Source organism: Metopolophium dirhodum, chromosome 1 (assembly GCF_019925205.1).
Source record: "Metopolophium dirhodum isolate CAU chromosome 1, ASM1992520v1, whole genome shotgun sequence".
Lineage (NCBI taxonomy): Eukaryota > Metazoa > Arthropoda > Insecta > Hemiptera > Aphididae > Metopolophium > Metopolophium dirhodum.
This window is the reverse complement of record NC_083560.1, coordinates 47,286,661-47,305,064: the sequence shown is the minus strand read 5'-3', so window position 1 is coordinate 47,305,064 and position 18,404 is coordinate 47,286,661. Positions and strand designations below refer to the sequence as shown.

The window sequence follows — 18,404 nt, the reverse complement described above, 5'->3', positions numbered from 1 at the left end:
GTACTAAATGATTGCATAAAAATGTTTTTTGAAAATATTTTTTATAAAATATTTTCAAATATATGAACTTTTGGGCCAAATAATATAACTAAAATATTTCCTAATTATTTACGCAACTTTTTTTAAATATTTTGACAAGTGACAACTATATTATTTTCCTGAAAATATTTTACCATAGTTGGGAAATATTTTTATGCTGTAGGGGTAGGTACCTAATGACGACTTAACCCACGAAAATTATGATCTTGTACTATTATTTATTACCTTATTTAGGCTAGGTTAGGTTAGGTCTTATACAGTTATACTTGCCTATCCGTAACATATAATAAATATAATAATAATATTATGGTTAGATCCTTGATCATCGACTCAATCATAATATATAATATTAAAATATATAGGTATATATTTGAATATTATAAGTACCATTATACCAAGGTAAAAATAATATATTACGCATATAAAATGACTAACGTTTAACTATCTACTACGTACACGACACTACATGAATTACGTATATTATTATTGATATTACGCACGTTACACGGCAGACGGCAGCTACGGAATACCTACCTAGCTATTGTTAATTGTGTTAAGTTATCATATTAAAGTGATGTTTAGGTATGTACCAGCTACATGAATATATTACCTTTATGCAAACTAATTGCAGCCAACTAATCGTTGCTAGACTGTTATATTATGATATTTTATTAGCTATTACATTGTAATGTTTTTAAACAATTAATATTTAATCAGCACGCCTCATCTATATTAAATTGAATCTATTACGATGGGATTTGAGTAATGTTGCTGCAGCAGATGATATTTGATATGTAATAATAATAATAATAATAATAATAATAATAATTTACGTCTATGGATTACCATAGTCTAGGTATAAGTAAAAATTATATAGGTGTAATAATATATTGGGTTTGATACCTATTATATCAACAGACACGTCGCGCTGTATATTATTGCCCATACAGCATTTGGGAAATGATAATATTTTGTAAATATTTGGAGTGCTTGAATAATGAATATTTGACTACTTATATTGTATAAATATTTTATTCTCATGGTAACAAAATATTGGACTATATAATATGATTGCACAAAAATTTTGACTTAATATTTTTATAATGTTTCCATGAAAATGTATTTTGAAAAAATATGATTCAAATTTTTTGTTAATGTATTTTTCAAAATATTTTTCAAATGTGAACTTCTTGGCCAAAAAATATAAATAAAATATTTCCTTCTTATTTACGCAACTTTTTCAAATATTTTGACAACTATATTGTTTTTGTGAAAATATTTTTACCATAGTTGGGAAATATTAAAATGCTGTGTGGGTGGTCTTGCTATAGGTACAGGTCTGAGATAGGCACTGCTCTATTGAAGCATACTTATGGAGAGGAAATGCCCTATTGTTATATTTAGATCAGTCATAAATGATAAATGATAGGTAATAGGTATTCTGTGTTTGTATTTATTATATTAAATGCTATATTATATGTACGCAATATAAAAAAATCACATTACAATGGAAATACTGAATATCTCTAATAATTATGAAAAATAATATTCTATCTGCTATATTATATATATAGCAGATAGAATAGAGACTCGCGAGCCACCAAATATATTAATAAATATGGAAGAGCCAAATACCAAAATGTAAAAAAAAAGGTCATATTATTATATAATTTTTATATATATTGTAAATAAGATAAATATTTTAAATATGAACATGTGATGAGTGTTGTTCTTAAAATTGTAAATTACATACGTTCAGGTTCAAAGATACATCGCCAATTTAAAAACTTTGTTGAAAGTTTAGAGGATGATATTTCAAATGATGTTCCGTGGTATTGTTTAGTAATATATGGTATCGAATCTTGATAGTGAATTTATCTTATGAAACTGAAAAAATATATTAAAATATAGGAACGACTAAAAATGAAATCTTGAGGATGCTTAAATCATAGGAAACTAATAATTATAATTTATAACCAAATAAAGAACAGGGTACCTGGTACCTGGTACATCGTACCTACCTATTTAAAAATGCAACTGACATATGAAAACTTTTTGACTTGAAGACTTTCAGGTGTTATATACCATTTGTTTCTTAAACTAGAGGTCGGAATTAAAATTAATTCAAAATGATAAATAAAAAGCGGGTAAGCGGGTGTCGCTCTTCTGTACAGTAGTACAGTATATAGGTTACAACTGGGTTACTGTAATCATTACAGTGTAATGGATGGTGTTAAATTTGAATTCAACGATACCCATAACAATATAACATCAATGTATACGGAAAACATTTTTGAGCAGGGATGGTTTGTCAGCCTTAGATATATTTAAATTAATATTATACCTAGGTAGGTAGGTTTATTTTTGACTTCGCTGTTTCAATCATTAATACGGTAGCTGGTAAGCTTAAAATAATATTATTTTCATAATATTATCATATTTACAGTGTTGTTCATTTTGAAGTATTTGAATGGTATTTTAAATATTTTTTTTATTCTTTTAATTCTTTATTTGTTTCTATTTACAATCCTTGTTAAACTAATATTATATTATACCTATGTAGAGAAAAGTTCATCGTTGTGGTGCAACTATCACTAAAAAATAACTAACATGACTGATGAAAGCATTTTGATTATTGAACGAATCATATTTGTAAAATGCAATAAACAAATTTTTGATTATAACAAATTATATCAGAACTAAATATATTTTAGATTCTGAGTGAAACGATGAATGTATTGGTTTTACTATGATGTGGGTTTTTTTTTTCATTTTTTTTGTGTCAGTGTACACAATAAGTAGTCGAAATAATGATTGGATTTCCAACTTCAGTATCTTGTTCATTGAGAAAGTGAATATCGTTGGTGCATTGGGGAGGTCAAAATTGGAAATTTCCAATAGTTTTCAAAAGCGCCGGAAAAAGCGGGAATTTTACCCAAAATCGGTTTTCCACAAACTAGATTTAGTGTTACAGTATGAAACACATACGCATGACATATAACATAACCATGTTTTAAATTTGTTATCTTTAAAAAACTATAAAAAGTTGAACATTTAATACATTTTTAACCAGTGGCAAATTTAGTAGAAGATAAAAGGGGCAAATAGCTCAAAAATATTTTGAAAATTTTATGGTGTATAGCTAATATAAACATTCAGTGATCATGCATCACATGTATTTCATGCATCTAAATTCTACGGTTATTTATTTAAGAGTTACACTAAAAACCAAAATCGATTTTATCGGATTCCAATTTTGCGTAAAAATTCTAGTTTTCATTATTTTTTTTTTGTTTTCCTGCTCTTTTGAAAACTATTGTGAATTTTAAATTTTTGACTACCCAAATGCACCAACTAGATTCATTTTTAGTTTTTCCCACCGGAAAAGATACTGAAGTCAAAATCGAAGCATTATTTTGTTTACTTATTGTGTAGTGTAGACACAAAATATGAAATGTAGTTATGGAATAATCTTATTTTAATAAATATAAACTATAAGCTATTATTTTTGTATTGAAAAATAACATGATTTAATTGTCAAGTAGGTTTAAAAATATGCTGTTAACCAAATTGATTATAACAATATTGTTGTATTATCAGCGTCAGTCAATTATTCTATAAACAATGTAATAAACAATTACCATTGAAACAATTTAAAATTAATATAATTTTCCTATGTACCTGTTTTAGAAGCTTGTCTATTATAGGTAGTATATAGGTACACATTTAACAATCAGTTGTGACTTGTGATATACTGATATTTATTTACATATCAGCTTATCTCAATTTCAATTTATTACTCATAAACTTAAGTCAAACAAAAATAGTAAATATATTATTGTTTTGTGTATCTTATGAAAATAATTATTGATAAAAATCTTTTTTAGTGCCTTAACAATGTTAATTTTAATTAGTTTGGATTAGTTAAATAATAAAAATATACAGTGTGCAATAATTTATTATAATGCTGAAGTTACATATTTGTTAGTTAGTGTATACAGTATTGGTATGTGTTTTATTTGTCACATATAACAATTATTCGGCAAAAAAATTTACCAGATTAATATAACATTTATAGATTCATAGTCATTTGTATAAATAATTAACATTTCAAACGTAGAACAACATTTAAAATATTAAATGAAAAAATATATAGTAGAATATATATGGCACTATAGTAAATACTAATGAACGCATATAATAATACATGTTATTGCTCAACGAATACATTAAAATCTACATATACCTCAAAAACATTATGTATTACAATATTTAAAATGAGATTTCAGTGAAAATGTAATTATATGAATTATAATTAGATAGTAAATTAACTGATATACACATATATATATATATATATATATTACATTCATATTTATTTGATATAAAAATGTATAACGTTTTAACATAGTAACAAAATAAATTGTACTTAATAATATATTAACACAAAATTACTTTCATTCAGTCATTACATTTAGTGAGAGTAACTTTATAGTAAATGGAGTTCTGCATTATAACAATAAGTTGTTATACATCATCTAGATGTTAGATTTTTTAACAATGCAGCTAACTTTTGAGATTTAAAATCTGAACGAAGTTGAATAAAATTGCTCAATATCGAATGATCCAAACCCACCTATATCAATACAAATTTATTAACTGGTTAGTTACAATACATACACATTTAAAAATTTTATATTACCAATGTGTCACCATAGCACACTTGTTTTAAGTTTTCGTGTTTCACAAGTAGCAAGTTACATAGTGCGTGTAAAGTGTCAAATAAATCAATCACTAATGGTGATCCTAAATCTTTAACGCACCGTCTATATTCATTCATATCACATATCGCACACATGGCACCTAAAGGATTTTGTTTTTAATTTTTAATACACAGTTAAGGGTATAAATGATTCATGAATAAATTATTACCAGCAGAGTTATAAGTATATTGTAACAAATGTTCATAAACAATACGATGAAATTTGATTCCAAGTTCCGCTAAAACAAGATCAGCATTTTTGGCATCCAAACATTGACGTATGTGTTTTATGTTACTACTCAAATACTGAACAACAGATTTGCAAGCCTAAATAGCATAAAATAAATAATAAATATATATACATTTTGTACATTAATTATCTACTTACTACTGATGTCATTGTGTCTACATCGGTTTCTGGCTTAAAGTCTGACTTTTTTTGTTCAGAAGAAAGACAAATCTTGACCCAACCAGTGACAGCATTTAAAGATCTAAAACAAGTTAATTATTTAAATAGAAATATATGATTATATGTTTCGATATTTTATACAAACCTATCTAGACCAAAATCAATTTTTGATTCTATTTGTTCCAGTTTCTTTTTCTTAAAGCTTATACATTGTGAATACTTTGGAGTTGTACTAATAAAACAAAATTAATTTACTAAATTTTATATTCAATAATGATATTAATAAGAAAAAATTAAAACATACATAATTAAAGGGACTAAAGTATCAGACAGCTGGTTTTCAAATAACAAAATTATTGCATTGACTTGTTTTATGACTTCAAAGAAGTAAACATTTGGTGGATCGTGGGTCTTAGCTTCTGGTATGGGCACAGACTGTACAGCTAATTCTAAGCCATAATCAACATAATCTTCAATCAAGTAAGATGTTAAGATTTCAAAAATTTGATAGCTATTAGATGGGATATCAGATGATGAAGATAACTGAAAAATATTAACAATTCAATTATTATTATTTTCTATGAATGATTATAACAAGAGAGTTCAGGAAAAAGTAAATAAAATCAATTATATAAATGATAAATACCGTACAACACCTATCCAAGGCTTGATTAAATTCTTGAATAAGAGATGTAGCTACATATTCAGATAAAAATGTTTCTCCTCCATAATCTTCAATGTGCATTATATTAAAATTGGTACGAGTGCTAATAACTGTCTGTAAATCTCTACGCAATTCTTGAAACCTAAAATTATAAGAAAATTGTGTTAAATATGGTTTGGTCATTAAAATCATTGTTTCCTAATTTGTTGACGTTATGGACCACATAAAGATTACCTTCGGTAGATTACAGACTAGCTCAATTTTTGGGAAACCTATTTTTTCTTCTTATAAATATAGATAACTTTTTTCAAAAATGTTAGAATAAATAAAAACGATAAGTCAGTAGTAAGCAGTAATAACAACAATAAACAAGTCGTGTTTAGTATTGGTCAGGATAATAATAGTTATTATCTTAGATCATATACAATGGATGAAGCTACATGTGTTTCTCGTATACCGAGCCACGTCCAACATAATCCTCATCACACATACTTGGCATCAACAATCACTATAAAATAACCAATAAGTGGGTATAAATTTTGGATACAGCAAATAATTAAGGTAGCTCAAAAACTATTGTATATGATCTAAGGTTATTATTATCTACCCGGCATAATATTCATATTATAATTAACCATGATGGAAAAATACGATTATGTACAGAAAAGTCCCAATAAATAATATATTTTTCGCTACATTGATGTTTTTTAGGGAATAAAAATTATGAACATTTAAATATATCTTTAGTAGTCACCACATTTCACTGATGACAGACATATGGACTAATGTTTGGGAAACACTGATGACTTGAAATAGTGATTTGTAATTGAATAGTAGTAGGTACTAGGTAGTATGAATAATCAATATAAGAGTATAAACCTTAATCAGGTAAGCAAAATATTACTCATATTTCATAAATAGCAAATAAATTATAGTTACCCTCCTGCTTGAATTTGTTTTTTCTGGTGTCCTTTAGATTCATAAAATTGTTGTAAAATGATTAAACATTTTTCTTTAAGGTTTTTCAGTTCAGAACTGTAAATGGTAAAAAAAAAAAGTTTAGAAGATTATACTGATACTACTAATAAGATTGAACTGACAAAAAACATACATAAAGTATGAATCTAGATACTTTTGAAATATATTCTTTTGCATTTTATTTAAAAACATATCATCGTTTCCCATATTTAAGCGTGAAAGGTTTTTAGATAATATAGATGTTCTGGAAAAAAAAAATAATAATAATTCTAATTCTAACAAAACATTTGTGAATTATTTATTTGCCATAAATAGATAAAATAATAATTGAATATTCAAATAGAAACATACTTTTTGTATAACTGAGATAACTTTTCTAAATAGTTTGCCGTATCTTTAACTTCAGATAATATTGTAATAATATGGTTCTAAAATATTAAAAAATAAATATAAAAGGTACTATAGTATTCTATTAAATAAGATAACACAAATATACTTGTAGTTTAAGTTGATAAATATTCAAAATAAATTTGGCCATAACTTGATCAGGATTAGTAAATACTGCTTCAATAATTTTTAGGTTGTTTTCGCAAACAGGAATAATGTCAGCAAAGAGATTTTTTCCCGAAAGTGAGTTCTAAGGAAATATTTATTAAAAATGATATTATTTATTTATGACTTAATAGCATATCATAGTACCGCTTGACTGTATTCAATGAATGCATCCACACATTGAGAATAACCTTTGAAATGAGTTAATATGGCTGCAATTTCATTCATTCGCACTACATTTTTTCGAGAGTGGTTTTTAATAAACTCTTCAATTAATAAACATTCAATTTCATCATATTTTTTAATTATTTTCATTTTGGCTTCCTCGAATCTAAAATGTTAAGTATAAGAAGTTCAAAGTGAATTTAACTAGTAATTTTATCAAAAACTTACTTGCCTGGAGGAAGCTCTTGAGCTATAGGAAATAATTTTTGTATCACATCAGCTGCATCATCAATCTAAATTAAATTTACAATCACATGAATACATCTTTCCATAGAAAAAAAAGCAAAAAATATTCATATGTAATAGAAAGGTTTTTACCTTTGTTGGATCATTAAAAATATCTATGGATAGTGGACCGGCTGACATAAACTCCTCTAAATATCCAATAAGTTTATGAACTTGAACAGCTCTTGAACGTGGTGTATTAATTGATTCTAGTTGATCTCCAACATGAATAACTTTTGTGGCTACATAATTTATTCGTTCATCTAAATTTTGAAATATCGATATTCCAGCCTGTTTAAAAACGTAGATATAATTTTAATTAAGCAAGTTCAACATATAATTTGAATGAAATGTTTTTGTTCTCTATTTAAAGCAGTGATTCCCAACGTGGGCGATACCACCCACTTGTGGGCTTTTTTAATTTTGAGGGAGGTGTTTAATTTTATTAGATTTAAGAATTTAGTACATAAAAATCCAGGGTGGGGGGCGGTGTGAGATTTTTAAAAATCTAAAACGGTCGTTGAGTAAAAAAAGGTTGGGAATCACTGAATTCTAAAGCAAGTCAGATGTTAACTATTCAAGTCACTGTTTTTCAAATATGAAAAACATAATCTACTACCTACTTCTTAAAACTGCATATAGGTATTCAAGTATATCTATTATTTATCTTTGTTCAACTAATTAATTTACTTTTCATCAGTTTTTTATTAGCTGAGCACTCATTTCTTTTTCTCAAAAACTTTTAAAATGTTTAAATAAATTATATTTTAATGTGTACTTTTTTTATAGCATTGTTCTTACTTTTTCACATTCATTAACAAAAAATCAAAAGAATTAAATCTACCTTATTTTGCTCTTGAAGATTTTGAATTTGTATTGCATATAGAGATTCCTTTTCTCGACAATCTTGTTCTAATTTTTCGCATTTTCTTTTTTGACGTTCTTGTAAAAACTTTAAGTCTCTGAAATCCATGTACTAAATTAATATTCAGAAATACTACGGGTTGATTATTATTTTTCATTTATATCAAAGTTTAGTACTTAATTGCTTGGACAAATGTATCCTGAACATCGTCCACTACTGCATTATCACTGTCAGCACTGTTTCCAAATACACGATAAGCTAAACGTTCGACAAATTCATCAGGATCGTATGGATCCTACAAAACACAAGTAACAACGAAATAAATAATGTTTTTTTTCTTAACAACAGCATAATTATTTAGATCTGTACAATTTTACCTGTTCCATTTCTTTTATGTATTGTTGCATCATTTTGTCGTGTTATTCACAGAATAGTAGGTATGAGAACGGTAAATAAAAATAATCGGTTAAAGCGAAATGTGCTGCAGCATATTACACGTACATTTTAATAAATAATAAGCCGTTTGACGAAACGTATAAAATTAAATTGAAACGAAATTTCTTGATCGGCGGACCATAGCGATACGCGAATTTTACCAATCGTTGTTATCAGCTTATCACTGCGAAAAGAGGAGGGCGTTATCCTGATGATTTGGCCGAGAGGACGTAGACGACACGGAAATAAGCCTCAACGAATGACGTGAAATAATTAGTACACCATCGATACAATATTTTTACTATAGAAATATTGTTCAATAAGACAAATAACTCGTTTTGTTTATTGGTTTTAATAATTAATATTTTGATAAATAATTATGAACATAATTTTTCAAATGTTGTGTTGTACTTAATTATTATAGAAATTCGCTAGACAAAAACCGGTGTGAAAAATAATGAACCGGGATGTTCACCGAACCGACAGGTGTCCAACAGAGGAACACACCAGATATCTACCAGATTTTCGTCGTTTCCGAGTTTTCGGTACGAGTGTATCGTCCCCACCACGGGCAGTCTAATCTGTCGTTTCGCGCCCATTTGCCTTGTCCCCGTTGCCGACCGTTGATAATAACAAACATTTTAAACAACACGGTCTGCGCCTATCCAACCATTCCAACCACACTTTGTGCATCATTCCACAGAAAAAGCAGACATTATAATATAAAAATATAAAATATTACTGTTTTTTCCGTCTTTGGTTTATCGTCCGCATCGTGCCCATCGCACTCCGAAAAGAAGTTTTTAAAGAGATCAAACTCAACTTTCGATCCAATCAATCACCGGTAAGTGCGTGTTTTTTTTTTAAACGGTACATCTTCGTTGGTTTGATCCTCGCCATCCTGTTGTCGTGTTTGGATGGTATCATTTTCCGATCTTTTCCATCTCAGCTTTAACAAACTCGAATATCTGTTTTACTCGAATCGAAATGTTTGTTGTAATTTCGTTTGTTTTTTTCCGTCTGTCGCTTCACTTACCTACGTCGCGATTCAATGTGGCTTTGAAATTTCCACGTCCGATATAAAAGAGTATATTTTTTTAAATACAAACCTTGTTTTAGTGTTGATCAGGTAACACAATTTGGTTTTGGTTTTTGAAAATTAGTCCTACACCAGACAGATTTATTACAATATCTAGATTTTTCTTTTCCTATAGCTAAGTGATGACCAACCTGTGTCCTGCCAAGTCTATATAGGAGTAGCCCACAACCAATTTTAGAATATTCCTTAGGAGTTAATGTACCTTATACATAGAATACCTATGTTACAACTTACTAATAAAAATGCAACTACAATAGAAACAATATGACAACTAATGGGGATAAAGATGATGATACATATTATCATCAGTGGCGTATATAGAATTATTTTCACTATGGGCCAATTTATCACTACAGGTGCTCTGTTCAGCGAAACAACGTGCCAATTATGCACATCCTCCCGCATCACTTTGCTATCAAAACTGGTTTTTCCCTATAGCAAGGTGTCTTGTGGGGATTAACAGAAGACCCAATTTGAGCTGGCCTGTGGCATGTTCTCTCACTGAACAGAGTATATTCAAGCATAGCACTAATAATTAACAAAGCCATAACTGGACATCTTTTAGAGTGCCGGGTGGTTATAATTGTGACATAAACAAAACAAATAGAGATTGTGCCATTTTAATTTATAAATATTATGTAAATTAATTTTTATAATAATATTTACAATTTCATCTATATTTAATGTTATAATACAATGAATCGTCATCAAAGCAAGTTCTGCAAGGCTAAAAATCTAACATTTCCTTGTTGATTCCTTAAAAACGTTTTTAATCAACCTATAGTGTTGAAAAACTCCTATTATCAGTGTAAATACAACAGTGAATGGAAATCTATTCCTAATAAATAAAATACACCATCGATGTATTTAAACAATTTAAACAGAAAAGAATTGATGGTTATCACTTATTAGCAAGTAAAGAATTTAAATTCCAATTTTCATAAATCATATATTATAATATAGACTGTTAAAAAAGGAAAAACTTTAAGTATGGCATCAAAAGTATGTACTGGCCACAGGGTGTGATTATGTATTAAGATGTGGGTATATACATAAAGCATGCATTCAATGTTTTAATTAAACTTGGATTTTCACTATAGCTAGGCACACTTGGGTTCTCCCCCTAAATATGCCACACCCCATAGCATATGAAAAATCATACCTAATAATCCTAAAATGAGGTTTGAAATAAGTGTTTATAATGTTAAGTATGACAAAGTTTCAAAAAAAAAAAATTAATAGACGAGATATTTATATTATGAAGATATTTCATACTTAGATAATCATAGGTATTATGTTCAAACCAGAAATAGCTGCTGAACGTTCTCAAGATTTAGCTCTTGGGTTTGAAATTTCAGAAAATTTAATCTTCACCCGCTCAAAAACTACTTTTGATATAGTTGTAGATTTGTCTGTAGTCCACAAATAGTAAGTGTATATCTTGGTCGAATTTATAGATTTTTTCCATTATTTGATTGATTGTGTACTCAATTTGGTCTACTATTGATTTATCTTTTGTAAATCCTGTTTGGTAATCTCCTATTATATCTTTAGCATAATTTTATATTATTACTAACTGTTATACTGTTATTTTAACTTTGATTCGTAGAGCAGTGTGAATAGGTTCATTGTATAAAAAGCTTATAGTATACAATTTATCTAAATATTAATGAATATTTATTGTGTGTAGTAAATAATAATATAATATGTATTAATGTTAAGTTAGTTAAGTTAGTAATGTTAAGTCCCAACAAATAAAACTTTTTTAATTAAAAACAAAATAACTATCATTTTTATTATAATATTATGTTTGAACATTTAATGTTGTCTAAATTAAACTTTGATCGATCATAAAAAACTCAAATGGCTTTGCACTAAACTTTATTGAAATTATATAGGAAATCTTGTATTCAATTTTACAACCGTAAGTGTGGAAATACATTATTTATGAATTTTAGAGTAAAAAACAAAAACTGGATTTCTGTAAAAAATAAAAAAATACACATTCTTGTAAAATCAATTTCTCTATCTCTAATCATTTATCTTTCCTATCAGAATCTATAAATCAAAAATTTCTTATATAAATTTAAATAGTTTAAAAACAATCCCAATATTTTGAAAATCTTATGGTATATTGAAAATGTTAATATAAACATTCAATGATAATTGAATTATAATAGTATAATAACTGTATATCAAATATCTACAAAGCAGACTATGGTTATTCGTTTTTTAATTACCTACAATAAAATAAGAAAATTGTTCCATGAGATATTAAGAAATTGTTTGTGTAGGGGAATATCCCTGAGGATACAATGTCAGAAAATTTGAACTTCAAACGCTCATAAAAATGTAATTTGACTTTCCGATAAACTTTTTTTTGTTGTAGGACTTCTGAGGAATCTTGTATTCAATTTTCAAATCTTAGATATGAAAAAAAAACATTTTTATACATTTTTAACTTAATAACTAAAATAATTTGCATATTTTCATCAAAATTCTAACTTTATAAACAATTATTTCTATCAACAGCAAATAAAAGGTTAAATATAAATATTACTTTATTCATAATAATATCATCAAATATACTTATTAATATATCATAGGCTGACTGACCAACATAATTTTTCTTGTACAATGATATTATATCATTGAATTCAAATGTAACACAATCCATTACAGTGACCCACTTGTAACCTATTGTACTACAGAGCGACACCCACTTGCCTACCATTTTTTTGTTTTACGTATATTGAATATTTGCTTATTTATTTTCAGTTAATATAATATTGGTTTAATACAAAATGGCTATGGCGTCGACTTCACATGTTGAAGAAGCCGTGGTTGAAGATCATGAAGAAGATGATGGACCATTACTAATTGCAAAACTTGAAGTAAAATTATTTATAATAATTTATTAAACTAGTTACTTATATTAAATTTAACCTATTTATAGTGGGTTCGTAAATAAATATGTATGTAATCTAATTGAAATTATGGAAAATTTTGTTTTAATTAATTAGTTGTGTATAGTATTTGAGATAATTAATTTTGTCAATTAAATGGTACAGGGTCAAGGAATTACTAGTGGAGATATTAAAAAACTTCAAGAAGCTGGATACCACACTATAGAATCTATTGCTTTTGCGACAAAAAAACATCTCATTACTATTAAGGGCATAAGTGAAGCAAAGGCTGATAAAATATTGGTAAACAATTGAAATATATAATTAAAACATTTTTTTTGTTGGTTTATATAAGATGATGAAATATTTGTTTTACATGTTCATAATTATTCATCATAGGCTGAAGCATCAAAAATGGTCCCACTCGGTTTTACTTCTGCTACAATATTTCATCTAAAGAGATCTGAAATTATTCAATTGACCACTGGTTCAAAAGAATTAGACCGTTTATTAGGTGGTGGCATTGAGACTGGTTCAATCACAGAAATATTTGGAGAGTTCAGAACTGGTAAAACACAACTGTGCCATACTTTGGCTGTAACTTGTCAGGTAAAAATAATTAATTTGTTAAAAGTTAACCATATTCAAATGATAAGTACTAAATGTCATGAACTTATTTTGCTTTGTTATCTTCGAGTTTTGACAGAACTTAGAACTGTATTTATTTTTCAAAACTGGTTAAACATAAAATAATAATACTAAACAATAATACTAAACAAAATAAATAATCCTTATTCCTTTTAGAGTATAGATTAGTTTTGTGTTTTTTAGCTACCTATTGGTCAAAATGGAGGAGAAGGAAAATGCCTCTATATTGACACTGAAGGTACATTCCGGCCAGAACGATTGCTTTCAGTAGCTGAAAGATATCAGTTGGTAGGAAGTGATGTACTTGATAATATTGCTTGTGCCAGAGCATATAACACAGATCATCAAACACAATTATTATTGCAAGCTGGAGCTATGATGGCTGAATCTAGGTAAAATATTGTATATTATAACTATAATCTTAAACCTTTATTGATCAAAATGTGATCTCAGTGGTTAAGTATTTTCCATAAATAATTTATCATTTAGAAACTTAAATTTTTGACTTCAATAAATTTTAACATTAATTTAAATAATATCCTAAATATAACTTAAGTGAGCTCACTCAGAAGACCTATGGTGTTATAGAACACAACACAACCACAGACATGTTAAGAAAAAGTATACATAATTTTGTTTTTCAAAGTGAAGTGTTTAAATTTAAAATACTTATTGATACCATAACACTGAAAACAATTAAAAATTACTACTTTTCAAATAGAAATTATTCATTGATAATCAGATAACTACCTAAGAAATTATTCATAAAAAAAGAGTATTTTATTATAGCTTAATTAGCTCAATTATTTTATATTTACAATAAGTACAAAATTGTGAATAATTATCATTTATTTTTTAGGTATGCATTATTGATTGTGGATAGTGCCATGGCTTTATATAGAACTGATTATTCTGGTAGAGGTGAATTATCTGCTAGACAGAATCATTTGGCCAGATTTCTCAGAATGTTATTACGTCTTGCAGATGAGGTAAAAATTATATTTTAATATTCTACTATGTTTACTTCATAGCAGTGCTGTAATATCCACTCAGGCAGCCGTGATAAGGCTACAGGAATGTGAGGACACTCACCCATGGTATTTTGAGGCCTCTATTCTAAAAATGTTTAATTTATATGGTTTTAGTAATAATTTTGCATAAGAATAATCTGTATTTTTATTTATTTTAATGAATTAATTATAGTAATAATAATAATAATGTGGATGGAGGTAGAAGAATATGTATTTTATTGTACACAAATGAAAATTTCAAAATTAAATCTTTACTTATGTCGTTAACATTATTTTAATGAAACATAAAGCTCAATTTTAATCCGTGGAAAGTGTTTGTACATTTGATTTGTATCTAAAGAGGATGTGGCACTCGTATGTGTTGTCTCCGTCCTATAAGTGCGTAACATAGCAATTATTATGCTCAGCAGATCATGTTTATCTCCATTATTTTAAAATTAGAGTGAATTGAACTCTTTTATAATTTGAATTTAAGATTGTAATCTTGGCAATGTCATAGGCTTTTCATTATATATTAATTTTAAAGCGAGATATGAGTATTTTAAAATTGTAAATTGTTTGTACAATTTAAAATACTCATAAATTGCTTTAAAATTAAAATATAATAAAAATTGTATGCCATTGTCTAGATAATAATCTTACCTTTACATTTTAAAAGAGGTCGAATTTCTCTTAACGTGATGCTGAGCGTAACATTTTCTGTGTTACCCATTTGTAAGACGGAGACAACGCATGCGAGTCCCACGTCCTTCTAATCCGTAAAATTTGTCATGAAGATGACTTGATTAAGAAATTATATGATTTTGTATTAACTTAAAAAGAAAATATTGATTAGGATTTCACAAGCCAAATTTTAACACTGAAGGAAGTGTTTAAAAATAAATGCTTGATGAGTTTAGTACATGATATGGCTTTTTTTTATATATTTATAAATAATGACTATATTTTTTTTATATATATATTTGAATAATGATTGTGCTACAAGTTCACTGAAATTCTAGCAACTTGTTTAACTCTTAGCAACTATTGAGGGACTTCTTGGAAATCAAGAATTACTTAAGAAACTCCTGTTATTAGAATCATTTTAAGACATAACTTTGCTTTATAAGGAATATGAACGACCTTCAGAAATAAATACTGAACAGTTATTTAAGATTTTTCTAAATCTAAAAGCTAAAAAAATTAAATTTCAAATTTGTTTAAAATGCATTTATTACTAAATGTATTGAATTAAATGTATTAAATACTTTCCAAATATAGGATTTTCTATTAGTCATTCTAATTTCATTAATTTACTATTCGTCAAAAATAGTTGTGTTATAATAGTCAATGTTTGATAAAATACTTAGTACATAAAGTTCTTAGATTTTAAAAGTTTTGTTGGAAAAATATTTTTACTAAATGAAATTGGTATTTAACATATTATGTCATAATGCATCTATATAAATTTCATAAAATAATGTTTTGATAGAGGATGACCTCCAAAGTATCCTTCACATTAGGAAAAAAAACTGCAGCACTGCTTCATCATTAGATACCTAACAGCACTTCTGTCTTATCTCACTTTGTAACATCAATATCAAACAATATTTTTTCAGTTTGGGGTTGCTGTAGTAATAACTAATCAAGTAGTTGCTCAAGTGGATGGTGCTTCTATGTTTGCGGCAGATCCAAAAAAACCGGTTGGTGGAAATATAATGGCTCATGCGTCTACTACTAGATTGTACTTGCGTAAAGGCAGAGGTGAAACAAGAATTTGCAAGATATATGATTCTCCTTGTTTACCGGAGTCTGAAGCAATGTTTGCTATTAATGCTGATGGAATTGGAGACGCAAAAGAGTAACAAAAATAATTTTCTTTATCAAATTCATTCATAAGAATACCACTATTTAAAAATGTTCAGTTAAAACAATTATTTTTATTGTAGATTAAAATTTGTTAAAAAAAAATTTTTTTTTGACATTTGCTAAGCTAAATAATACAATTGTATTAATTTTTTTTTAATTAACCTTATGTTGACATGTTATTTTGTAGAATTATCTTTTATATTAAATATAATTTATCATACATTTTTGTAATATTATAATAGTGTTATTTTTTTTCAGTAAAATTAGTTTTTGAATCCAATTGTTGTATTACCTTGTGTATATCTATTGTAAATATTTTATAATTATTAATATTGTATTTCATCAATATAAAAATTATATATTAAAAATATTGATCTGATTTCATAATACAAAAATAGTTTATTTATTTAGATATCACAATATTACATTACAAATACAGTAGATTCCGCTTAATATGGACACGTCAGGACCAATTTCAACTGCCCACATTTTGTGGTTGGCCATATAAACTGAAATTAGTTAGTATACATTAGAATTGGGACCAGACTATTATGCCCATATTTACTGGTGCCCACATTAAGCATAATCTACAGTACTACCGTATTTATCTTGTGTGCACTATATAAACCTTGTATTTAACATCTGTAATGTAATAAGTCCCAATACTTTGTTCAAAATGAGATTGTACCTCGGTGGCAACCTGTTTTCGTCCTTGATGTTGGACTAATTGTCAGATGCTTCCCCTACAAAGTCAATGTGCAAGGTCAGTGGTTCAGAACAAAGCAACTCATACCCACACAAGTTGGCCGCCTAGGTATGATCTAATTTTGAACAGAGAAGAACAGGGACCTATTGGAGATGTTAAATACAAGGTTTATATAGTGCATACAACATAAATACGGTAGTTGAATACGGCACAAGAGTCCCATATTTTTTTTTGGTGATAGGTTCAATTGATTACTATCGAGATACTTAATGTAATAGGATGGGATTTAAAGGAATTATTGATGGCTGATTATTATGTACTCTACCTCCTCGGAAAAAAAACTGTTGTTTGGATTTCTATTAAGTCTTATCACCTGAAAGCCAAAGAAACAATTCACTGTCATTAATGTCAGGTGTTAGCCAAGTTCCAGTAAGCATAATGACGTCATAAAAGTAAAACATAGGAAAGAAACATCTGAGATTGACTAATTTAGTTTTAAATTAAGGCCATGAACATTTTGATAGAATATTTTTAGATTATAAATAATTGCCTTATTACACATATTATTGCTATTAGTATTAAAATTATCATCAGGTTTGGAAAATGAAGTTTTAAATCTATTAAAATACAATATGAAGGATTTTAAAGTTTGTTGAGCTGAGTGGCAGTGTGATGTACAGTAAAATATATTACACACGCGTATCACACGTCCACCAGCTATCAAATAATATTCATAATGAACTGCCTTTACATGTTATATAACACCAGATGACAGGAAGATAACACCAATCTTAATATAAACAATGGTATTAACGGTTTGTAGAACTCTTTCTTTTTTAAACTTATTTATTATTACTGGCTGATGGTTAAAAAAAAAATATTGTTTTAAAACTATATTTTATACTCAATTTTATATTATGTAATTATAATACAATTGAATATTTTTTTTCAAATAATTATAAAAAAAAATATTGATCTGATACATAGGTACATACATTCAGTTAAAACCAGA

The 18,404-nt window shown here is 27.4% G+C and overlaps 2 protein-coding genes across 2 annotated transcripts; one reads left to right on the top strand and one right to left on the bottom strand.

Annotated features, from left to right (window-relative positions):
• Positions 1-3,934: 3,934 nt before the first annotated feature.
• LOC132935556 (exocyst complex component 5) lies at positions 3,935-9,349 on the bottom strand. The gene is made up of 17 exons (XM_061002151.1): positions 9,097-9,349; positions 8,896-9,014; positions 8,699-8,816; positions 7,948-8,145; positions 7,798-7,862; positions 7,552-7,735; positions 7,349-7,489; positions 7,204-7,280; positions 6,986-7,096; positions 6,814-6,909; positions 5,857-6,016; positions 5,515-5,753; positions 5,356-5,442; positions 5,190-5,292; positions 4,972-5,128; positions 4,742-4,902; positions 3,935-4,675 (listed from the first exon to the last, which is right to left on the bottom strand). The coding sequence occupies exons 1-17, from the start codon at positions 9,127-9,129 to the stop codon at positions 4,574-4,576; spliced, it is 2,151 nt and encodes a 716-aa protein (XP_060858134.1). The 5' UTR covers positions 9,130-9,349; the 3' UTR covers positions 3,935-4,573.
• Positions 9,350-9,504: 155 nt separating this feature from the next.
• Positions 9,505-17,067, top strand: LOC132935557 (DNA repair protein RAD51 homolog A). The gene is made up of 7 exons (XM_061002152.1): positions 9,505-9,998; positions 13,032-13,147; positions 13,325-13,462; positions 13,559-13,768; positions 13,991-14,199; positions 14,667-14,796; positions 16,437-17,067. The coding sequence occupies exons 2-7, from the start codon at positions 13,058-13,060 to the stop codon at positions 16,680-16,682; spliced, it is 1,023 nt and encodes a 340-aa protein (XP_060858135.1). The 5' UTR covers positions 9,505-9,998; positions 13,032-13,057; the 3' UTR covers positions 16,683-17,067.
• Positions 17,068-18,404: the final 1,337 nt, after the last annotated feature.

What these genes read in the sequence shown, in the direction of transcription:
- LOC132935556 (XM_061002151.1), bottom strand. Translation starts at nt 9,129, where the DNA reads ATGATGCAACAATACATAAAAGAAATGGAACAG. An exon ending in ATCTTCAAGAGCAAAATAAG is followed by an intron (nt 8,146 to 8,698) that starts GTAGATTTAATT and finishes GTTTTTAAACAG; the next exon opens with GCTGGAATATCGATATTTCA. An exon ending in TCATTGAATACAGTCAAGCG is followed by an intron (nt 7,490 to 7,551) that starts GTACTATGATAT and finishes ATATTTCCTTAG; the next exon opens with AACTCACTTTCGGGAAAAAA.
- LOC132935557 (XM_061002152.1), top strand. Translation starts at nt 13,058, where the DNA reads ATGGCTATGGCGTCGACTTCACATGTTGAAGAAGCCGTGGTTGAAGAT. An exon ending in CAAAGGCTGATAAAATATTG is followed by an intron (nt 13,463 to 13,558) that starts GTAAACAATTGA and finishes TATTCATCATAG; the next exon opens with GCTGAAGCATCAAAAATGGT. An exon ending in TATTACGTCTTGCAGATGAG is followed by an intron (nt 14,797 to 16,436) that starts GTAAAAATTATA and finishes ATATTTTTTCAG; the next exon opens with TTTGGGGTTGCTGTAGTAAT.